Source organism: Selaginella moellendorffii, unplaced genomic scaffold (genome assembly GCF_000143415.4).
Source record: "Selaginella moellendorffii unplaced genomic scaffold, v1.0 SELMOscaffold_4, whole genome shotgun sequence".
Classification (NCBI taxonomy): Eukaryota; Viridiplantae; Streptophyta; class Lycopodiopsida; order Selaginellales; family Selaginellaceae; genus Selaginella; species Selaginella moellendorffii.
Genome location: NW_003314265.1, coordinates 2,030,431 through 2,052,561, shown reverse-complemented (window position 1 = coordinate 2,052,561; position 22,131 = coordinate 2,030,431). Strand labels below are relative to the sequence as shown.

The 22,131-nt window shown below is 46.1% G+C and overlaps 6 protein-coding genes and 1 long non-coding RNA gene across 12 annotated transcripts; 5 read left to right on the top strand and 2 right to left on the bottom strand.

The window, feature by feature from the left end:
- Window positions 1-5,529: 5,529 nt before the first annotated feature.
- On the bottom strand, window positions 5,530-6,630 carry LOC9654684 ((E)-2-epi-beta-caryophyllene synthase-like). The gene has a single exon (XM_002964087.1). The coding sequence runs from the start codon at window positions 6,628-6,630 to the stop codon at window positions 5,530-5,532; it is 1,101 nt and encodes a 366-aa protein (XP_002964133.1).
- A 216-nt stretch (window positions 6,631-6,846) lies between these two features.
- On the top strand, window positions 6,847-8,730 carry LOC9654683 (probable N-succinyldiaminopimelate aminotransferase DapC). 4 transcript variants are annotated; one of them, XM_002964475.2, is made up of 10 exons: window positions 6,847-6,969; window positions 7,020-7,098; window positions 7,149-7,279; window positions 7,328-7,413; window positions 7,477-7,571; window positions 7,624-7,720; window positions 7,765-7,879; window positions 7,933-8,087; window positions 8,144-8,269; window positions 8,319-8,730. In XM_002964475.2, the coding sequence occupies exons 1-10, from the start codon at window positions 6,852-6,854 to the stop codon at window positions 8,499-8,501; spliced, it is 1,185 nt and encodes a 394-aa protein (XP_002964521.1). In that variant the 5' UTR covers window positions 6,847-6,851; the 3' UTR covers window positions 8,502-8,730. The 4 variants fall into 4 exon arrangements, with proteins under 4 accessions (XP_002964521.1, XP_024524914.1, XP_024524913.1 ...); XM_024669146.1 differs by having other exon boundaries at window positions 8,323-8,431; XM_024669148.1 differs by having other exon boundaries at window positions 6,854-6,969; window positions 7,160-7,279.
- Window positions 8,731-9,014: 284 nt separating this feature from the next.
- LOC9653916 lies at window positions 9,015-10,497 on the top strand. The gene is made up of 6 exons (XM_024669149.1): window positions 9,015-9,134; window positions 9,206-9,308; window positions 9,363-9,823; window positions 9,906-10,010; window positions 10,073-10,132; window positions 10,196-10,497. The coding sequence occupies exons 1-6, from the start codon at window positions 9,060-9,062 to the stop codon at window positions 10,415-10,417; spliced, it is 1,026 nt and encodes a 341-aa protein (XP_024524917.1). The 5' UTR covers window positions 9,015-9,059; the 3' UTR covers window positions 10,418-10,497.
- Window positions 10,461-12,049, bottom strand: LOC9654682 (bifunctional phosphatase IMPL2, chloroplastic). Of its 2 annotated transcripts, XM_002964086.2 has the most exons (10): window positions 11,896-12,049; window positions 11,684-11,838; window positions 11,548-11,626; window positions 11,406-11,500; window positions 11,305-11,354; window positions 11,110-11,234; window positions 10,980-11,046; window positions 10,826-10,915; window positions 10,671-10,773; window positions 10,461-10,612 (listed from the first exon to the last, which is right to left on the bottom strand). In XM_002964086.2, the coding sequence occupies exons 2-10, from the start codon at window positions 11,820-11,822 to the stop codon at window positions 10,527-10,529; spliced, it is 834 nt and encodes a 277-aa protein (XP_002964132.1). In that variant the 5' UTR covers window positions 11,823-11,838; window positions 11,896-12,049; the 3' UTR covers window positions 10,461-10,526. The 2 variants fall into 2 exon arrangements, with proteins under 2 accessions (XP_002964132.1, XP_024524919.1); XM_024669151.1 differs by having other exon boundaries at window positions 11,098-11,234; window positions 11,305-11,500; window positions 11,548-11,838.
- Window positions 12,050-12,087: 38 nt separating this feature from the next.
- Window positions 12,088-15,809, top strand: LOC9654681 (probable inactive ATP-dependent zinc metalloprotease FTSHI 2, chloroplastic). Of its 2 annotated transcripts, none has more exons than XM_002964473.2 (12): window positions 12,088-13,646; window positions 13,694-13,866; window positions 13,930-14,031; window positions 14,087-14,251; window positions 14,301-14,441; window positions 14,495-14,653; window positions 14,700-14,788; window positions 14,845-14,923; window positions 14,978-15,112; window positions 15,171-15,227; window positions 15,281-15,510; window positions 15,574-15,809. In XM_002964473.2, the coding sequence occupies exons 1-11, from the start codon at window positions 12,128-12,130 to the stop codon at window positions 15,482-15,484; spliced, it is 2,823 nt and encodes a 940-aa protein (XP_002964519.2). In that variant the 5' UTR covers window positions 12,088-12,127; the 3' UTR covers window positions 15,485-15,510; window positions 15,574-15,809. The 2 variants fall into 2 exon arrangements, with proteins under 2 accessions (XP_002964519.2, XP_024524902.1); XM_024669134.1 differs by having other exon boundaries at window positions 15,281-15,514.
- On the top strand, window positions 15,794-18,121 carry LOC9654680 (uncharacterized protein slr0889). Its single transcript, XM_024669138.1, has 12 exons — window positions 15,794-16,008; window positions 16,061-16,189; window positions 16,251-16,445; window positions 16,494-16,541; window positions 16,599-16,727; window positions 16,775-16,902; window positions 16,957-17,067; window positions 17,111-17,219; window positions 17,273-17,391; window positions 17,443-17,596; window positions 17,662-17,809; window positions 17,880-18,121. The coding sequence occupies exons 1-12, from the start codon at window positions 15,868-15,870 to the stop codon at window positions 18,008-18,010; spliced, it is 1,542 nt and encodes a 513-aa protein (XP_024524906.1). The 5' UTR covers window positions 15,794-15,867; the 3' UTR covers window positions 18,011-18,121.
- A 2,989-nt stretch (window positions 18,122-21,110) lies between these two features.
- LOC9653915 lies at window positions 21,111-21,941 on the top strand. Its single transcript, XR_002991684.1, has 2 exons — window positions 21,111-21,219; window positions 21,288-21,941. It is a non-coding gene; the product is annotated as an uncharacterized LOC9653915 (long non-coding RNA).
- Window positions 21,942-22,131: the final 190 nt, after the last annotated feature.

Below are 22,131 nucleotides of genomic sequence, written 5' to 3'. Positions count from 1 at the left end.
GAGCTTGTCACGGAGTATGAGAATTGTAATAAAAACTAGCTTTTGTAAATCTTGTAATAAATCTTGCAAATTAATAAAATACTATATTTCTATAATCAAAGTGTCGTTTCTCTCGTTCATTAGTACTTGGGTCAGTTTTGGCAGGCTGACTTCGGCACTTCGGTGCATGGGTCCAATCCATAACCATGGGGATAACTATTATAGACTGATCACAAGTCCCCGCCTCTCTCTCGATGACTCATTTTCGAAAAGGGGCGTGGTCGTGTAAACAACTTAATCTGCCAGTTTATAGTAGTTATCTAAATCTTCCCGACGGGGTTGATTTCTTGCTCAGGGGAAGTTGGGCCTCTGGCCCTCTCCCTATGTCCCTACGGGCAGGGATGTATCATTCCTTTGTAAGCCGAGTGGTACTCGGAGCAGCAAGGGTGGCTAACTTTGCTAGTCATTTCCTTGTCGGTGACGGCCGGAGGGTGTCTGAGTCTTAACGTCTTTGGACGTAGAGGAGAGGTCGTTCCATAACTCATTTAAGTCGGTGCGTTTCCCACATAGTGTGCTTTCCATTAACTTTCGGAGTTGTTTCCTTGACGGTTTGCTAGACTCGGGTATGCATCGACGAGGACGTCGATCTTCCCCAAGGGGGGGAGAGTGTCGCGAATGTGACTTCAGGTATCGAAAGATACTTGTCGGCCAGTCCTTACGGACACTCTTTCCTTACTGCCATGACGGCAGAAGGTCGGTACAGTTGGTTCCCTTTATTGTTCCCACTTGAGCTAGTTGAGAAACTGGTCAATGACCGTGTACTTAAATCGGATAAACATAAGGTAGGAACCCTATGTGTTTCTTGCTGAGCATACTCGGCCTGGTTTGAGAAACTCCTGTCATTGGCTTGCACTTGCTAGTGTCAAGAACCCCCGTGATATTGAGACTAATCCCTCAATATTCGCTAGATGATAGCTTACCATGATTGCCAAACACCCTCGCTATCACACCCTTTGTGTTGGTCTCATTTCGGTCTCAAATGCTATTTAGGGAAAGTGTCTAGATTAGCTCATTTGGCATATCTACGGAATGTAGAGATCGGCCTGAACACAATGGTGTTCGTCCCGTGTCCAAATTCGCAATCCAAGGACATTTCATATTTAGTAAGTTTCGGACTTGTCCCAGAGACTAACTCCTGGTACTAAGGGAGGCTTGGGGTGAAAGCCCAAAGCGTGTGTCCCTCAAGGGGGGGGGGGCTGTGGGGGGTTCCAAATGTATAGTAGGGATAGTGGTTGGAATGCATGTCCGACCACCTGAGATATTAGTTTGGCTCCCGCTAGGTTGTGTCACTCCTTGTTCTACGTCCGGCTTGGGTCTAAGCCCAAGCTCCACGCTGCTCTAGTCGGTGGAGTACCCCCCTTCTTGCGTTAGGCCACCGGTATGCCAAAATTGTGCCAGACTCCGTCTGACACCATTTTGCGTGCAGGTGCTGGATACGGGGAGCTGGTGCTCGTGGGATTGTACCGGACCCTCGTTTTGTAGCGCAACGAGCTTGGAGTTCGGCTCCAAATTCAGGTGCGCTACACCTCATTTCCCAGATGCATGTCAGTGTCCAAACCTTCCACTGCAGCAGCACCAACAGGACGTTGTTGACGCCAAGGTCTCCACCTAGGAAATGGAGGTTGCCAATTTGGAAAACGCCGACAACACTAATAAGTATGACCAACTTCATCACACACCCAACAGCGAACATCACGGCCATGACCACGTCCTCGCCTTTGTCCTTGGACTCGAGTAGCAGTAGCATCAACCTCCATTGGAACATGACCATCATCCATAAGAAGTGGAGCTGAAGTACGTGCAACGAAAAGTGGAAGAGATGACATCTCATAACGTTGTGCCAAATGAAGAGCATTGTCAAGGGTGGCGGGAGCAAGTGCATGCATAAGTCCAACAAAATCTTGACAAAGTGTTAACCACAACATTCCTAACTTGATCCGCTCTGACATATTTGGCTCCGTACGAAGCAAAAGACTTCGGAAACAAATGTCAAATTGCATCACCGACTCAAATGGCCCTTGGCGAAGACGATGCAATTATTAAAAGGCATCATCACAATCGTCGACATGTTTGAATGCGCATTTAAAAACATCTAGGAGAACACTTCAATCCCCATGAATGGCTACACTCAAACCATTGTACCACTGCAATGCCGTCCCTTAGAGACACATGGGAAACTCACACAAATGTTGATCATCATGTTAGGAACGATATGTGGCAATTATCGTGAAGTGATCAAACTAATGGTACACATCATCCCTAAGATTCTCGTGAAAGAACTCTAGCCGAACGCGAGGATTGACACCAAGAGCAGGAGGAGTTGTACCACATGCCGTGAATGCCGCCATCAACTGAGTTTGGTTGTTCAATTGCAAGCACATAGTATCAAGCAATTGTACCAACTGCTGCTCCAGAGTCAAAGAAGGAGATTGTTGATCTGCCATAAAGATGAACGAAAAGGAAAGAGTAAAAGAAATGAAATGACAAAAAGCTAGAAGGAAATGGAGATCTAGACAATGCAAAAAAGCTAGATATAAACGAAAATTTTGGAAGGAAAGAATAAAAGAAAGGAAATGGAAAAAACTAAATATAAACGATACAAAAGCTAAATCTAAACCAAAATCCCAAATCCAAGCACTTCTCAGGGACAATCAAAGGTGCCCCTCAACTCCACCAATGTGAGTGCTTGGAATATGAAAAAGGAATACAGAAAATGTGTATATCAATTAGCCTAGAAACTCTAGCTTGTATACTAGAGCAAGTAGTCTAGATTGAAACTAATCCGACGGCTACCAAAATCCCACTACACTAATATTAATATATGGCATCGTAGCCGTACACTTGGCCCTCACACTTTTATTTTATTTTAGTATAGTCTAATTTCATTTTAAAATTCTTATTTTACTATCCATGAGGTTATAATTTAGAGGAAGCTGTCTAATAATTTAGGGTTAGGGCTGTTTAGGGTTTGGTGCAATTAAGATTGGCATGATTACACTTTTGCCTTCTATTCTCCTGCTATCTTCATCATCCATTTCTTGTAGGTGTTTTAGCATCTTCATTGCTTTTCTTTTGTTCTAGGCACATGGGTTAAAAATGATAAGAAGAGGGGAAACATAGAGGACGGATCCTCCAAATGTGGGTAATGCTCTATTCTTGTTATGCTTTAGCACATGAGCAAGTTTAGAGAATGATTATAAGGAACCCTCTTGCCCATATACGGTCTATATCCCATTCCCATCCTTCTTCTAATTGGAGCTTTTCCTTCACACCTGTCCAACATGATTAATGCAAGCAACAGTAGCAACAACAACAATAACAATATATGCAACTTGTCACAGCTCAAATCTCTTGACTGAGTGCCAACACATGTATTGGCTTGCATTCTCCTGGACCATCTTCTTTTTTAAGGCCACACAACATCACCAAACACACACCAATATGGTCAACTCCAACTCTCAAAAGGATGTATGTGAGTGGTTAGCTTTTTCTGTTTCCTATTTGCAATGCTCACTTTTTAATGGTTTTTTCTAGTTACAACTCGATACATTTGCCACACCAGTGTCTAGACAACACTCGGCAAGTAGATTTTCTGGCCCCTAGCACTACACTCTCTTGATGGGCTCCTTAACATCTTCTGAAGGTCTAATGATGGATTGCTATTGAGAGGTGGCAACTTATGTATTGCCATCTGAGCCATTGGTAAAGTTTATTTCTTTGAAACTTTTCATAGCTAAAATGTCTCCATTCAGACCCTATCACCTATTGTGTTTAACAATATGTAACAAATAACCTTCAGTCTCTAGCACCCTGGAGCAGTAAGAAACATGGCAAATCCCTCTGTAGAGGCTCTTCCAATGAGGGAGTACTTTGGTCATTGATGATAATGTTGTGTTCCAAGTGTATCACTATTCCACTTGCATACCATGAACATAGCGATGGCCGACATTAGAAACCTTGCATGAAGGTTATAGAGATCATGGATATCAAGTTCAAGCTATCGAAGTGCTTGGAATAGGGTAGTGTGTACTAGATAAATGCTTTTGTTCTAGGGATGACACAATATAATATTTGTGATATGCTCCAATGTTCTCCACCTAACTTATTGGCCAATCAATTTACACCACTTGATGCCTTTGTGAACCAGTTTCACAAGATGTAAGGAACATCAATGCATGTTGAGACTCAAGTTTGGAGAGAGCTCTTTGAAGATTTGCTTTTGGAACACTATAACTACATAGGCTACAATTTGCAAAAGTGAAATAGAAAACTATCTTTAATCATCTATTTATACACACATAGTAAAAGAGGTTTGTGGAACTAGTTTGGCCAAAAAAAGCTAGTATGACCAAGGAAAGTTACACTTAGTATAACCCATGTGAACATAAATGGATAAATGAGGTAATTTAATGAAGTGTTAAAAAACTAATTGCTCCCCCGAAAGATGAAATGATTGATGCTCCCAATCCCAAGTGTGGGTGGCAATACCTACTTGGATACATTATGTAGCTCATTGGAACCTAGTTTTAGCCACATGGCTGGAGCATTTTAGTGGTGGAAAGTGGGGGGAGTACCCATGAAACTCATGTTATGCCATAATGTTTCGAAATGCCATTTTAAAATCCTAGACTATAGAATGGAAAAAGAGTAATGTTTTTTGCTTAGTGATTAAAAATATGATTACATGGTGAAGAAGTTCTAAAAGTTAATGGAGTTTAATGGATGGGTCTTTAAACCCTAGACCGGTGGTGGTGTTAATAAGCATTGCCATAAATGAAAAGGAATTTGGTGGGATTAAAAAATGAATATTAGAGAATGATGTTCTTTATATTTTGAGACATCTTAAGGAATAGTCATTAGATGACTACTCATAAATAGATGGCCTAGTCTTGGAAAAATAAAATTGTGGTACAGATGGTCTTGGAAATATTAAAAATGTACATAACTTTCAATTAAGATGCTAGGATATTAATAATACTAAATGTTTAAAGTAGGATTTTACATATGAAACACTTGGACCAAGTGTGAAGTCGATGTAGTCATGAGAACACATATAGGGCTAGCAAATACCCTAAATCGAAATTGTGAATGTGACTCCTCTAAATGGTCAAAAACATAGTTAAATGACTAAAGTAAAATGCAAAATTTATTCATTTATAAATAATAAATAATTTTGTGAAAGTACTTTTATTCAAAAGGATCTAGATTGAGGCCTTTTCACTTTCATGAAAGAATCAAGTTTTTCATGTGTGCAAGGTTACTGCAGAACAATGTAAGCTCAGTTTCCTTACTCAGCTCAATTTCCTTACTGGGTTGGTTTCAGGTAGAGTTTATCATGGATCTGCAGGAGTTGCACTAGTTCCTGGCTTTGTGTTCTTTGGTTATGAGAATCAGGTAGCTTTTTGTGAACTTTGGTAGTAGCCGAAACTCTTTTGCTTGCTCTGCATCTTAACAGGAAACTTTATGTTTTATTTTTCATGGCCTTTTCATTCAGACTTGCAGATGGGGATGAGTTGGTTTGTACTCGGGGAGTATGATAGTCTGCGTATCATGAAACAACCAAGTCCCACTGGATGGCTCTCCTGTTACAAATGGATTATCAACACCGTGGTACCGAGCTGCGAGGTAGTGCCAACGTAGATTTCCAGGGATGAATGCCGGAATCGCTCTAAGGTACGCCAGAAAGTCGTGGTTGCCAGATTCCATCGCTTTCCTCGTCAGGATCTCATGGTAATACATGAATTCTTGTTCTTTTTCCTGAATCATGGCGTTCGCCTTATCGACTGCCTGTTGAACAGAGCGAACGGTGTGGTCCGTGAAGAGCAAGAGAAAAATTATGTTCTTGAAAGTTTTCTTCCTCAGCTCCTTTGGGAATGAAAAGATGTCGTTCACCAGCCACATATGATCAAACATGGCATCTATCGCCCGCAGGTACTCCTCGCTTTCCAGATCCTTGTCTCTCAGCTCGACTCCCAGGCACATCTGCGTGAAGTTAAGCATCGGCTTGACAACGTAGTCCTCCCGGCGATGCACAGCGTAAGACTCTTTCGTGAACTCCTCCTCGTCGACTTTGGCCGAGTAGCAGCCAACAAATTTCCTGTACGAGACGAGCAGCCGCTGGAAGAGGAGCGGCGACATGAGCTTCTGCAGATCCGGGATGAGCTCGGCTTGGGCGACGAGCACGGGCTTGTTGGGAACTTGGGCGATGGATCTTTGACCGGAGGCAAGGCTCATGTAAGCTTCCAGGATCTCGTCCCGCTGCGAAGGCTCCTCGTCGACCGCATCGTCGAGAATGGTGATAAGCCAGGTGTACTTGGCGGCCGCTAGAGCGTGCCTGGAGTCGCCCCAAGGCACAACAAAGGTGCCGTAGAGTGGCATCCTCCACTGGGTGAAGTATTTCTTATCGGCAGCGGCATTGGTGGCATTGATCTTGAGGAAGCGGAAGGCCCAATCGTTCGCCTGTTTGGAGACGGAGGCGTAGTCTGGGTGGCACTGCAATGGCAACGAGCAGCGAATTTGAGGCAAGTAGATGCTCTTGCAGGCGAGGAGCTGCTCCAGAATTTGGGGACGATAGATAGAAGGTGCGGCCATTCGCATTCACTCTGGAGAAGAAAGAGCTTAAGCCCCTCCTTTATTGAGGCCTAGTGACATTTGATCTCTCTATTGAGGTGTGACCAGCGAGATAAACGTGACATTTGATCTCTCTATTGAGGTGTGACCAGCGATATAAACGTGAGGAAGAGCTCTGTTAGAGGCCTGTAGGTCCTGTTAGTACGACTCCATGAACCTCATTAAAATAACCACATCTTCTCATGGAAGAGGAGGGTTTTTGCCGCTGGCTAGCGCACAGGACACGGTCGTTCAAGCCGTCACCGATACAGAAGCTCTCGCATCTCGCTCAGCAGCGCAATGCGATCAATCTAGCGGAAGGTAAAACTGATATTCTCGGGTGTTTGTGTTCTAGCGGAGAGGTTTTCCAGGGTTTCCAGATTTCCCAGCTCCGCCAGAGGTGAAGGAGGCCGCAAGGGATGCCATTGGAGCAGACTTCAATCAGTACAGGTGGTTTGGGAGATCGTTTTGCATGGTTTCTTACATTTCGTTTTCACAAGGCATGTACAAGGTGTTTGCGACAAAGTGGCCGAGCATTTTGAGCATTTCCAGGGTGTGAAGGTTGACTCCAAGTCCGACATTGTGCTTTGCTGCGGTCAATCGGAAGCTCTCGCTGCCGCGACTTTCGCTGGTGAGTTCGAACAGATCTCCTTTTTCACTCTTGGTCCTCTTCTTTTAGTTGTTGATCGTGACGACGAAGTGATTCTTTTGGAACCGGTCTATGAGACGTACGAATCTTGCATCATAATGGCTGGAGGCAAGCCAGTTGAGCCAACTGGCTGATGAATCTTCATTGCTAATATGCTTTCCTTCTCTGTTGCTATACAGGTTTTCGTGCCTTTAACGCCTCCGCTGTGGACGTTGGATTCAGAGAAGCTCGAAAGGAGCATCACCTCTAGAACCAAGGCGATTGTGATTAACAGGTATCTCGAGTAGCTTTCCTTGTGGTCTTGACTCGGTATGCGATTGTGGCAGCCCTCACAATCCGACTGGAAAGGTTTTTGCGATAGAGGAACTTAAAGAGATAGCGCAGCTCTGTTGTAAGCACGATCTACTTGCTATAACAGACGAGGTAGTAGAGAAAGGATCTTTCCATGGCTTACGCATTTTTAACAGGTGTACGAGCACATAGTGTTTCCTGGAGCAACACACGTGAGTATTGCATCACTGCCAGGCATGCTCGAGAGGACGATAGTCACCTCTTCGATTTCAAAGACATACTCGGTGACTGGTATGGATGTCAAGATGCGTAATTCTTGCTGCTATTCTACCTTTTCCGTGCAGGGTGGCGTGTTGGCTGGGCTATAGCACCGGTTCAGCTGGCGTCTGCCATAAGAAACATACACGTCAAGCTTACTGATTCCGCTCCTTCACCTTTCCAAGTAGCGGCTTTGGTCGCGTTGCAGAGCAGTCACGATTTCTATGCAAAGCTCAAAAGTGTAAGATTCATGAAAGTTTTGTTTTGTTTCCGACAGTGTTTGTACTTTGTGTGCAGTGCTACCGGGAAAGAGGCGAATATATAAAGAAAGTCCTAGTTGAAGCTGGTTTTGAGGTACCGTTTACGGCTCAGGGATCGTTTTTCGTCTTTGCAAGGCTGCCGGATGCTATGAAGCAAAACGATGTAAGCCCCGGTTTTTCACTCAGCTCAGTTCTTGAATTGTTTTGTTCAGATAGAGTTTGTCACGGATCTAATAAACCGCGCTGGAGTTGCACTAGTTCCTGGCTCCGCTTTCTTTCGATCGAACAAACTTGGCTATGAGAATCGCTACGTGAGAGTAGCTTTTTGCAAAGAGATGGCAACTTTGGTAGCAGCCGAAAGAGCATTGAAGAAGGCAAAACTTTTTGCTTGGTAATCTTAACAGACGACTATCTAATTCTTCCTGCTTGCTTGCACACTCTTTCTTGAATGACTTATTGTTATAGCATTCAAACTTGATGTGCTACCATCATTCCTTTTTGCCAAAATTTCTTAAAGAAGGAATCAATCTCCATAAGCAGCTCAACCAACAAACGAACCATCTTGTTCGAATATAAAAGAATACTTTTCTTTTTTAATAAAACTTGATGATTTAACATGAGAAACATGCCAAACATGGCATAGTAATTCATATACTGTTTACATGGTGGCACAGCGTCAAGAAGCAAAGGATTCCAAAGACAATATCATTCATCCACAGTGGCTTTGCATTATGTAAAAATTTTACGACATTTTAGGCCTGTCAACTATCTTCCAGATGTGCAGTACATGAGTTTCTATGGTGCACATATCTAACAAAATAATCATAGCCTTCCACATTGGACAATTAATACATCATTTTTTGTTCGGGATGTCTGTGGTTCGAGTCACGAAGAGACCACTTAGGGTTTATACGAAATGTATAGGGTTTAAGCAGGAAATGCGGTGATCGGTGATGGGGCGCTGGCGCTTGGGGCGCGTCGCGTCCAAGCTCTGGAGCTGGAGATCGTCCTCGCCGCTTTATTCTCAGGTCAGTGCGGCCGCGGGGCGTGATTAGGGTACTTTGCTGATGAATGTAGGCCTTGTCTTTGCGTTTTCCAGACTTTTGCCTCGAGCAGTATCGCCGAGGAGGGGCCGCAATGGAAGACGACGCCGCTGGCGGGGTCCAAGCTCTCAAGAGCTTGGATGGCTACCAAGGCGGGAGGTATGGAACAGAGTTTTAGTATAGAGAGATCAAAAGCGCTTGGCCATTTTCCAGGTGGTGGTGGTTCTAAGCGAGCTATTGAGGACTTCGAGAAGTACGTTCTCGGGAATGCTGGAGGCGAGGAAGAAGAAACCGATTTCCATGACTTTCCCGAGGAAAGTTCCGGGAGCACAGAACAGCAGGCTTCCGCTGAGGAGCGGCCGGAGGAGGATGACTTCCTCCAGGAACTGACCCGGATAGAGAAGGGTGCCGATCGAAAGGAGCGGAGGGACAGCTTGATGACGCAGCGGGGCTACGACGAAGAGAATGTGCCGTTCGACGACGATGTTGATCCGGAAAACCACGAGTCGATGCTGGATCAAGACGACGCGGTCTTTTGGAGCGAGGAGCTCCAGAAGTTTGTGACTCCGAAAGGGCTATTGAATCTTCCAGGAATGGGAAGGGACGACTTTACCAAGCCATATCAGCTGAGACCAGACAGGGTCTACTTTCCCGGACAAACTATCGAGCCGGAGGTTTGTTTCTTCATTCGTTTCTACTTTTTATATTTTGGTGTTCTCTTAGTTTTTCTTCTGTTCTCATGTCCTCTCATTTTAGGATTTTGATGTTACCAGGATCGCCTCCAGCGATCCAACAGAGATGCCACAACGGCAGAAGAAAGTTATGAAAAAGAACGAGGTCCTTGCAGCAGCCGACTTCCGGGTATTTCAGTAGCTTACACTTTCTTGTTCTAAAGCACTGTTTCATTCTTTGCATGGGTGCAGAACATAAAGTTCCTCTCTCTTTTCCTGTCCGAGACGTCGAGAATACTTCCGAGAAAAACCGTAAGAATCTAGTGCCTCATCTTTCTTCCATTGTTTGAACTTGTGTTTTGGCGTTTGTTATAGACGAGCATCAGCCTGAAGTCCCAAAGGAGAATCGCTCGAGAAATCAAAACAGCTCGATCGCTGGGACTCTTACCATACTCGTCCATGGGAGATCCACCGTTTCGGTACCTGCGTAACCAGCCAGCGAAAGACGTGGATCCAGAAGACGCGTTTGATGAGTTTGAAGAGGAAGGAAGCGGCCCAGGCGGCGGTGGTGCTAGATTTCGTCGACGGCTGTTCTAAAGCTCGAGTATCTGTATCATATAGCTTGAGAGAGAGCCCCTTATAACTTTAGCTCCCATAAATGTGGAACTTATTTCGTTTCTCGTGACTTCTAACACGTTCGTGATCTCTAGCTCGCTTGGCAATCGAGCCGGCCCAAAGCAGCTCTGTGTACTCTCGAATCGCCAGCAGCGATCACGTTCGTTTTGATTAGCTCTGTGGATATGAAGAAACAAGAATGAATGCGACTCTTTAGTGTTTCCAGAAGAGTTACCTTCGTGAAAGTCCGGCTTCCACGTTAGTTTGTTGCCTTGCCAATCGGTTATGACTCCTCCAGCGCCTTCCACAACTGGTACCAATGCTAAATAATCGTATGGCTGGAAGAAAAGGATCTTGTTTTAGAGATGTTTGTAAAACCACTGCTCTCACCTTGAGTCCGGATTCAACCACGAGATCGACATGTCCAGCCGCGAGAAGACCATAGGCATAGCAATCGCATCCATACAGAGGAACTTTCACCTGGTAAGTTAGAGCACAATCAGATAACGTGAAGGAAAAAAGGAAAAGAAAAGTGGCAAAACACCTCTTCTCGGATGCGAGCAAAAGCCTGCTCCGAGAGCTTGTCAAACAAGTGCGGGCTCGTGGTGTACCTGGCACCATTGCGAAGTTAGATACTTTGGAAAAGGATTGAAAGAAAGAACCAAGCGTGATACAAGTAGGCACTGGAGAGCGAATGACACGAACGAGTGCTGATTTCTCGATTGTTGAGTAAGGTGACTTGTCCTGCTACGCCAAGCCACCGCTCTTTCAAGACCGGTTGATCTATAATCCCAAGTATCTGGAATTTCCAAACCGTGCGGTATAAGAAAAGTCTTCATGTGTGTAAGAGAAAAAGTGAGAATACTTACTGGAACACCGTCGTGGAGTAACGATATCAGTGTTCCAAAAACTGGCTTCCCTGCAAACGCATGGAGGAAGTGATTAGAAGAGCATCGAGAAGAATACCAACCAGTGATGAAGCTCTTGGTTCCATCGATCGGATCTAGGACCCAGGCATACTCCGCAATCGAATCAGGCATGGTCAAGCCACTTTCCTCTCCAAAGCTGTAGGAAAGCGATGATACACACGAGAGACTTTGCTGCAAGCTTACACTGCGTGAGAGGGAAAACGTTGGAGAATTAAAGCTCGCATGGCTTCCTCGGCAGCTTGATCGGCTATAGTCACAGGGCCTGCATTCACCAGAAAGGAGAAGCTTCGAGCGATAAAAAGAAGCACATATACTCAACTGAGATCAAGCTTATCAATGACCTCGATGCGCGTCCGGAAGTACTTGAGACTGATCTTGGCGGCAGCGTCCGCGAGCTCGTGTGCTAGACTCACGAATCCATCCAGCGTCGCGTCACTGGTTTTTCTCGTCTCGTCCATCGGTAGAACTCGCAAGCTCGAGACAATGCTCATCAAGAGTCAGCAAAAAACCACTACCATGCGAAAACTATACCTTGATCTTGATTTGCTCCACTGCGAGCGCAGCGCTAGCGACCTGGAATCAAAGCGCTGGCCGGAAGGGAGCGCTCTAGGATCGTAGACCAGCGATCGCGAGCAGCAGCGCGATCCCGTTCCACAATCCTTGAAAATGCCGCTTCCCAAGATACTATCCATTTGCTAGCTACCTAGGGTTCTAGGGTTTATGGCTTGGATGGATTGATCGATGATTGATAGCTAGAGCGGCAATGGCGGGATCGGCATCCATCACCACGGTTCTCCAGTCACATTTTTCTCTCACTGGTGAGTGCCACTCCGATCGAGCGAGGATTTCTTCCTCGCAATCGAGACTTCTCCGCCGCACTGGGTCGAGATTTTCCTCCAGTTCCTCGCTCCTAGGGCCGGATTACGAAGAGCTATCGCGCTGGAAGTCATGGCGCCGCAGGGAGAAGAGTAGAATCTCTAGGCACAGGGCACGCGCAGCGCTACAACAGGATCGAGATAGAGCCGACGATGAGATTGGCAGCAAGAAGAAGAGGCTCGCGGAGTCACTGCTTCTTCGGCCGGTTGGATTCCTTCTACAGGGTCTCTGTGCTGCTGCTGCCGCTCTGGTCACCGTGGAAGCGTTTCGAGCCATCGGGAAATTCCAGAGGTCGATGCCAGGGGCGAAGAAGAAGAAGGCGCAGCGATTCATGACCCCGGAGGAGAGGAAAGCTTGGACGTCTGGATTGCCACAGGTAGAAGAACATATCGCTTACGACGATATCATACGCTCGGCCAGGCTCGGCAATGTCAAGCACATCATCCGCCATCCCGGGACGAAGCTCAGAGAAGTACCGGCGGAGGTTTTCGTGGTCATGGACGATGATCGCGTTGTAAGAACGGTTGTTCCCGACGCTGGGAGCGCTGGGGAGTTTTTCAAGTCGTGGGACGAGCTCAAGCTAGACAAGGTTGTGACGGAGGCTTACACTCCTCCGCCGCCGCCGCTCGAGATTCCACCTTGGGCGATGAGAGGTCCGTCGCTCGTGTTTTTGAAGAAGGTGGAAGACTTTATCAAGAAGCCTAGGGAGAGACAAGCTCAGCGGCCACAGCAAGATGCTTACACGATCTTCCAGTCCGCTGCCGCTGCAAGGCTCGAGGAGCTTGAGCGGCAGAAGCTGCGAAGGAAACGAGAGCAGATGTTTCGGAAGCAGGAGGAAGCGAGGAAGGAAGCAGCCAAGGAGCAGAAGTTTTTTCTGGATCAGCAAATGAAGATGAAGGAGGACTCCAAGGCAAGCCGCGCCTTGCAGAGGGAGAGGCGAGACGAGTGGAACTATTTCTGGGCGACTGCTGCTAACAATGAGAGCGTGCGATTCACTCTGGGGATTTTTTTCTTCTGGCTCTTCTACGTGACTGTGGTGGTTGGCATCAAGAAACGGAAGCAGGACTACGAGGACCGCATTAAAATCAGAAAAGCGGAGGAGGCCGAGCGAAGGGAGATGAAACAGGTGGAGATGGCGATGGAGAAGGCTTCTCGCTCCGGGGGAACGGAGATGGAAACCGATGAGGAGAACGCTGACGCGTTCAAGATGGGAATGCGCTTTATGAGATCTGGCGCCAAAATGCGGCAGGGTCGTGCACTTCGCTCGGGAAAGTACATGGACCCCGAGGCAGATGTCAAGTTTTCTGACGTTGCTGGTCTTGGAAACATCCGGGTGGAGCTTGAGGAAATTGTTGATTTCTTCACTCATGCAGAGAAGTTCCGGAGACGAGGCTCCAGAATTCCGAGTAAGTGATTTATTCTTGAAATAACTTATAATCTTCGTGTTTTTCAGCTGGCATACTACTATGTGGTGAGCCTGGAGTGGGAAAGACTTTACTAGCCAAAGCAGTTGCTGGTGAAGCTGGCGTAAATTTTTTTGCCATTTCTGCATCTCAGTTTGTGGAGATCTATGTTGGTGTTGGTGCGTCGAGAGTACGATCTCTCTACAGCGAAGCAAATCAGAATGTAAGTTTGTTTTTTCTGGTGCTCTTCAAAGTAAGTGATATGAATTTTGACTTCTGATTGCAGGCCCCGGCAGTGGTTTTTATCGATGAACTTGATGCTGTTGGAAGGACGCGAGGTCTCACAGCGGGATCTGGAGGTCAAGAGCGCGACTCTACTCTCAATCAGGTCACTTTTTTTTCTTCATCACGAAAAAAAAAGTTGCTGACATTCAGGCTTGCAGCTCCTTACATGTTTGGATGGCTTTGAGGGTAAAGGACAGGTCATCACTATCGCAGCAACCAACAGGCCTGATATTCTTGATCCTGCTCTTGTACGACCTGGTCGTTTTGATCGCAAAATATACATTCCTAAGCCAAGCTTGCAAGGGCGCATTGAAATACTACAGGTATGTTTTTGCAATTACGCTTCAAGCGTCTAACAGTATTTCTCGCTAGGTTCATGCAAAATCAAAACCAATGGGTGAAGGCATTGATTATCGCGCGGTCGGTCAAATCACTGCTGGCATGGCTGGTGCTCAACTTGCGCATATCGTTGATGTTGCTGCATTGGCAGCTCTTCGAGATGGTCGCACAGAGGTGATATGAGTTGAGATGTTTTATCACAAAGCATATATGAGAAATGTATGCAGGTCACAACGGATGACTTGCTGGAGGCTGCACAAAATGAAGAGGGAGGACAACCTGATCTACACATACGCAGCGACAGAGTGAGGCGTATCCTTGCACTACAGGAAGCATCAATGGCTGCTATGGCTGCGAATTGTCCCGATATGGAAGACATACAACTGGTATTGACTACTTTCTTGCAAGTTTTTATTGAAAGTTTTCTTTCAGATGTCCATCGTACCGAGAATGGGTGAAGAGAAGGGCTTTGTACGTTTTAAAGCGGATCCGTTGAAGTTTGGATACTTGGAATCGATCAGGTTTTGTTTTTATAGAATTTCTATAATACCTGCTTGATGTTCCGTGTCGTTTACAGTCGCCAGGGATTCCTTGACCACATAACCGTCCAACTTGCTCCCCGTGCAGCAGACGAGTTGTGGAACGGTGCTGATCAGGTTCTTCGTCAGCTGACGCATATATTGTCTTCATCTCATGCGACGTTTCTGCAGATTAGCACGGTTGCGTCTGACAACGTTGATATTGCAAGAAAAGCTGCACGAAGTTTTGTTCGTGCCGGACATTCCGACAGGAAGGAGTTATATGGGCTTAACAGTGGCTGTTGGTATAGACAGCGAAGTATATGGGTAACGATGCCTCAAATTCTACGTGATGGTTCTAAATCTTTTGGGTGCTTTTTTGCAGGATGTAGATGTAGAAGCGCAGAAGATACTTGAGAGTTGCTATGCGAGGGCGCTTGAGGTAAAACATTCCTACAAGTTTTTCTCTAGGAACCAAAGGAGTTTTTACTGCAGTATCTTGAGCGCAATCGCAGTTTTGTCAACGTTTTGGTGGACCGGCTTTTAGAAAAAGGAAGCATCTGGCGGCCCGAGTTTTTGCAGCTTGTGGAGCAATATGCAGTTCTTGACAAGCGACGATCAAGCCCACTCGAAGTCCGCAACATGAACCGGCACGCTTTTGAGCAAGCCATGATGCCCATGAGTAAGACGACAATTTGACACAACAATATTTTTGATCTTATACGGCAAGTAATGGTGTAGTCCTTTATTTTCAAATATTTGATTTAATACTTGGTTTGTTGCAACAGGAAAATCGATCTTTATGTTCGGAAGCAACAAGCCCGTGACGGCTGGAAAAAAAGGAGAGACCGAAAATCCAAAGCAAATCTGTCAAAAAAAAAGTGCATGGGAGACGTGTGAAGGACGACGTGGACCAGAATGGCCGATGATGTGGTAGAGGACGTGGCAGAGGACGTGGTGAGAAACCAATTTGTTTCCAGGGCAGAGTGAAAAAGAAGAAATGGGATGGCTGCGACGTTAGCGGTGGTGGCGGCAGCGGGCTTGGAAGGATTGGGGTAGTAGCTGTAGAGCTTTACAGGGCCATGGAGAACAGGACCAGGCAGTGGGCTCATATTATGCTGGACAAGCAGCAGCGAGATGTGCACATTGAGAGCAAGAAGCGCACCATCGATCGGACTATGCAGTTCTGGATGCGCTGCATGTCGATCTATGCCAGCTACAAGGTGGGGTTTTTGAGGAGGGAAGAATTTCGTGACACTGGCAATTGATGTGCAGGTGTGCCAAATCCGGGTCCAGTTCGTCAGTGACAAGCAGGAGCAAGACAGGATTTGGGAGGAACAGCATGAGAGTGCGGCCGAAAAGGTTTACGCTCTTTGTACTGACCTCGGTGGATTCTTCCTAAAAGTAAGTTTTTTGATGCGAAAATTGTTTCTTCGTGAAATGGACACTTTGGCTTTGATTCTAGTCTGCTCAAGTTCTGGCAAAACCGGATTTGGTTCCTGCAGCTTGGGTGAAGAAGCTTGTTGTGCTGTGCGACGATGCTCCTCCTACACCTTTCGAGACTGTCCAGGGTATTGTGGAAGCTGAGCTTGGAAACCCAATCAATGCACTCTTCGAACGTTTCGATCAGAAGCCCCTTGGCTGTGCTTCGATCGCTCAGGTACTGTCATTCAACCTGCGGGAATTCTCTACTAACTCTTGTTGCCAGGTTCACAGAGCGCGGTTAAAGGGTCGATCGACTGACGTTGCTGTCAAAGTAAGACCTGCTTCTGTTACGGATCTATCCTGACTGTTTTATCGTTCCATTTTCTAGGTGCAACATCCTGGTGCTGAAGAGCTGATGATGACTGATATATCCAATCAGAAAACATTTGGAGCATTCTTGCAGCGTTTCGATGTAAAGTTTGATCTTGTTTCGGCTGTCGACGAACTCGAGCAGCAGGTAAACGAAGCTTTCGTATGTATGTTTCTAAGCTCTTTGTTAGGCAGGTTCACCATGAATTCGATTTCCTGAGGGAAGCGAAGTCAATGGATCGGATTGCGGTTACTTTAAGCAAAGAGAATCGTGGGAGCCCTCCCATTCAGGTTCCTCGTCCTGTTCCAGGATTCGTAACAAGGTACATTAGATTAAAGTCTGTATATTCACTTTCTAATCTTCTGTTTTCCTATAGAAAAGTTCTGGTAATGGATTTTGTTGAGGGCATTCCGATTCTACGTATAGCGGATGAGATGATTAAACGAGGCATTAATCCCCACGGAAGTGTTGCGAACCATGCAAAGAGGTGAGCATTTTGCGAGCTTTTCTCTACTGATTCAACTGTGCAGATCGATATTGAAGGATATCACTGCAGCTTACGGCCAAATGATATTGAGAGACGGGTTTTTCCAAGCTGACCCACACCCAGGAAACATACTTGTGAAAAGCAATGGCAAGGTAAAGTTTCTTGTCATGTTAGAATAGTTTTGTGGATGAGATGATTGCCGCAGGTGGCATTACTGGACTACGGACAAGTGAAGGAACTCCCTAATGAGTTGCGGCTCGCTTTTGCGAGGCTGATACTTGGAATGTCTTCTCATGATCCAAAGCGGATTGAGCTAGCTTTCGGGTAAGCTGTTGCCTTCTTTCGACGGTAAAGATGAAAAATGTCTCTCGTCAGGGACTTGGGGATTGAAATCTCGAAACTGTCCATGATTGGTGAGGGCTCGATCAAAGATCTGGCCACAATCATGTTTGACACGAAACTTCCCGGTGGGTTAACAGTGGTGAATCCGTTTGCAGACGACTCGCTTCTCAAGCAGATATCAGTTCCCGTGAGTGTATCTCTTACATTCTTGGTCTCACTTTTGCTGATAGCTGTGTACCATTTGTTTTGCAGAAGTTTCCCAGGGATTTGTTTTTCCTCCTTAGAACGATTCACATACTTAGAGGCATTAGCATGGGCATGGGAATAAGTTACTCCGTGGCGGACGAGTGGAAAAAGCTTGCCGATGAGGCTTTGAAAGCCGCGAACCAGATATCTACGGGTAAGCTCTTTCCCTCTTAAGGACTAAAAGCTCTAAGGCGAATTCCATCGACTTGATCTCTTTTTCGAAGGCTCACAGAACGGGAAAGGCCAGGCAAAGATTAGGAGCAGCGAGCAGCAGCAGAGCACTCCGTGGAGACGGGCTATCAAACAACAGCAAAAGAAACAACACCAATGGCGTCGAGAGGTGCCAGTTCTCTAGAAAAATTCACCGATAAAAATGATAGGAATCATTTCAGCAAAGGTGGTGCCGTATTCTCATCCTTGCTGTATTGTCAATTAAAACTTGGGACCATATACGATCTTTTGATCTTTTGGCGGTCCAAAATGTGTTACGTGGTTGTGCGACACGTGACGAGAAGCTATCCTACGTGCCGTAGGGCAGTGTATAAGAAAGTCGATTCAGCGGAGAAAAATTTCTGAGGCTTGCATTCTTTTTGGTAAGCTTGTTGATTTTTTAGTTTGACTTTAATTTCCCTACATATCTATTCATGAAAGGATGAAGAAAGACTTTGTTGGTGGAAAAGACAGGTTTTGAGCATTGTGATTAGAGGATGCAAGCAAGAAGGCTGAATGTCTGATCCATTCATTCATCCATATGCTGTTTACATGGTTTTGCAGCATCTACCATGAAGCATGACTCATCTCACACTAGTTTAAAACTATATGAAGACTTAAAAGATTACCAGCTCCAACTCCATATTTGGCCCACTTCTAGCCGGCTCTTATTAGGATATCCGCTCCATCATGGACCTTCCACCAATTGTTTGTCCAAGCTTCTGAAGGGAAAAAAAGAAAAAAGGAAAAGAAGCAAGAAGGTTGTCATCTTTGATGTTTTTGTCCACCATTCTACAAGCTTCTCTGCTTTGGGGTTGACATATCATTTTTTATAGCCATTCCTCTTTCCCATCTTCATCCTTCTGCATCTTCTAAATCGTGGTGGCTGTGCTTGCTGCGCCATGTAGGGATCACCTGTTATGGAACTCATCTCTGGTACGAGCAATGAAGCCGTGGCGTACCGAAGCACATCCGCATTTTCTTCCTGCTGCTCAAGAAGCCGAGTATCTTGAATTTGATCTACCAGATATCTCGTTGTTTACAGGAGAACCAATGTTCGTCACCGGCAGCGAAGGACGAGACGCCCCGAGCGCTCTGATCGATCGAGTCCATCCATTCACAGGGGATTCCTTGATCTTTAAAACCAAACAAACCTAAAAAGGTCCCTGCCCTAGGGATCAAAGAATATGCTGAGCAGCCCTAACTAGAGTGCCCTATCCCATATGCCCAAGCTCAAGGGCTTTGATTTGATATATAAGAGCTCGCGAAGACACCAATGGTATGAGCGCGCCCGCTTCAAGGTGGGAGTCAGCACGGTGTCCTCCTCGGAGGGGGATGATGACGTGGCTGATAATGCGGGGCACATCGCGTCAGGCGGGTAACCGAGCATCGCTACAGCTCTAGCTCTCGCCAGTGAAGGGATCACGCGCTCTTTTTTTTTTGTATGTTTTCAACGAGTGATGGTGAGAGCCTCATTCCGAGGATTAGAGTTTTTGAGCAGGAGTAGGTAGCACAACTTTTGACAGCATTTTTTTCGTTTCTAAATTTCTTGAAAATCCAACCTTTCCCGACTTCGTCCACACTTTCAACGTCGGACCGACTCGAGTGAGAACTCGCCTCAAGGGAGCATCAAACAAGTCCATTCCCGCAAGTAAGTTTTATCGATCGAGTTTCGAGTTTGATAGCTCTACGATATCAAACAGGCTCGCAAACTCTGCGATGGGACGCGCAGCAAAGGTGAGAGACCCAACCTCTCCATCACCATCTCCTCCCTCAGGTTTTGCGCCAGCTCCAGGCCGGCAGAAGAATCCACGCGGACCTCTTCTCGTCCGACTTGCTGGTTTCCACCGGTAGTGTCAGATATATGGGAACTATTACTGGAATTGGCGATATCGATCCGGCTCGATGGCCTGGCTCTAAATGGCGCTTCCCAAAGGTAAAGAGTCCTGTCTTCAAGTGACGCATTTTTTAGCTGAGCACGCGGCTAGTGAAAGACAGGCATGAGAGATAGATCCATTTATTGCTCAATGTGACTCCCCCGGTTTCGACGAAGAGATTCAGGCAGGCCAACAATGCTCACAGACATAAGTACTCTCTACATGCACTTTTAATTCACGGTTGGTCTGAGAAAATTTTCCCTCTCGTCAGCCTTGTATTTGTGAGATGCCTGCAAATTACGGGTGTCCTGTAGGATCTGACAAAGATGATTGTCGTATGACTTTCGACTGACACCTGAGTGGTCGTAGTGTTCCTGGTTTTCCTTCTGGATTGCCAAGCCCCAGAAACGAGGGGCTACCATCTCATCGTAAAGTCGATATGCACCAGCAGCAGCTTAGGCTTTGCATTCAGCAGTTTCGAGAGCAGAAGATTCCTCCACAATTCGAGAACCGCAGCAGCCTTCTCCACCCAGCAGCTTCGCTTATTGGCAAGCAGCATTAAGTTGCCCAGTCTACTTACATACAACAGACACTCTTTTCTTAAGCTTCACATGTGTCCTCGCAGCAACAGGCTCCCAGTAACTTCTTATGTAATGCTTTTTTGTCTACTCTTTTTTGTTCTTTCAGGAGTTGGGGAGCCCCAGGTAATGCAAACGATTCTGACCGCGAGTGCACACTATTTGGTTTCTGGTTGAAAGCAAAGACAGCTTTGGCCAGCACCGCCAAAGACGACGTCCACAAGGATCTCGAGTCACTGGCCAGAACTGGAACCAGCAGCAGCAAGCAGGACGTGCACCAAAGTAAGATCTCATTCTTTATTTGAAGCGCCAGACTCTGAATCTCTTCTACTTTTCAAAGCTTCACAAACACGGTGCAGTGGGACGAGCTTTGGACTTGCGCAAGTTTCGGGGATACAGGGAACTCCTGGAGGAGCTGCAGCATCTGTTCGGCATCGACAAGAACCTGAACGGGTCCGAGTGGCAAGCCGTGTACGTAGATAACGAAGGCGACATGCTGCTCGTCGGAGACGACCCCTGGGGGTAAGATCTCGTCTGTGCATTTCATTTGCTTAAAGAGTTTTTACATTTCAGGGAGTTTTGCACGACGGTGCGATGCATTCGGCGGCTGAGATCCAGAAGCTTACCGTGCAGGCACGCAACAGCAGCACGGAAGAGCCATCCAGCAGGCTGTCCGATCAGCAGGATTCCTCGTCCCCTCGACGAGTAATTTAGCAGCTCTCGTTTTCCCTTTTTGCCCTGCCTATATAAAATAACTCAAACTTAGGGTACATCGTTGATGAAGGGCTAGGGCAGTGATGGTGGATGCAGCCGACGGGATGTCTTGGGGTTGGGGTCGCGACCCTTCCACTCTGCCCATTGATCGGAGCTCCAGGTGCTTCTCTCTCCCTTCCCGCAAGGTAAGTTTTTTTAGATAGGGCTTTTCTTTGCGTTAAAGCTGCTTGCAACGAGCTAAGAGGTCTGTTAGAGGCGATCAAAAAATCGTGTTGAAACTCTCAACGTTCGAGGACACCAGGTTCGCGATTGCAACGCAAAAGGGAGCCAGTGACACAACAAACAACTCAAACAAGTGAAACAACGGATGGACAACGCTCTGTGAATACAAACAAAACTAGATCAACGACACTTAGTTTCATGTTGCCAGGTTCGCGTGTGTTTCGATTTGTTCTAATTTCTTGTCATGAAGAAGCCAAGTGACATGTTGGTGTTGCCAACAACGATAAGAACTGGAAAACGCCATGTCACAGCGTGTGCCAAGAAGAAAAATGCTACTAGATTGGAGAGATTTTGTGTCAACGTTTTGGAGAGATTGTCAGTGCTTTGAGTTATGTTGTTACTGCGCTCAAGGCAAGACCTGTGAGCTGAGAAACAACTTTTGGGCACCTGCGATCTTCAGAACTTCAATCCAGCTGAAGACGTAAATGACAATGACAACAGCGATCATGATCCGTAACTCTCGCACCTCTCCACCTCTCAAGGTAAGGGCTTTTCTTTGTGTTAGGAATAAGCGAGTAAGACAACGAAACAAGAGAGATTTGCTGGAGACAAGAAAGCGAAGCTGCTCGCAACGAGCTAGGATCGAATGATCAACGATAAATGAAAGGCTTGAATTCGTGTTGAACTCTCAACGTTTGAAGACATCAGGTTCGCTCTTTATTTTCGACGGGTCAAGAAGATGCTATGCTCAACGCAAAAGGGAACTAGGGACACAGTCAAGCTAAGATGATATGCTCATAAAACAGCTCAAACAAGCTAAGTGCAAAACAAGGGTCCAAGGAACATTATTGAAAGTTGAGAATACTTAGCTTCAG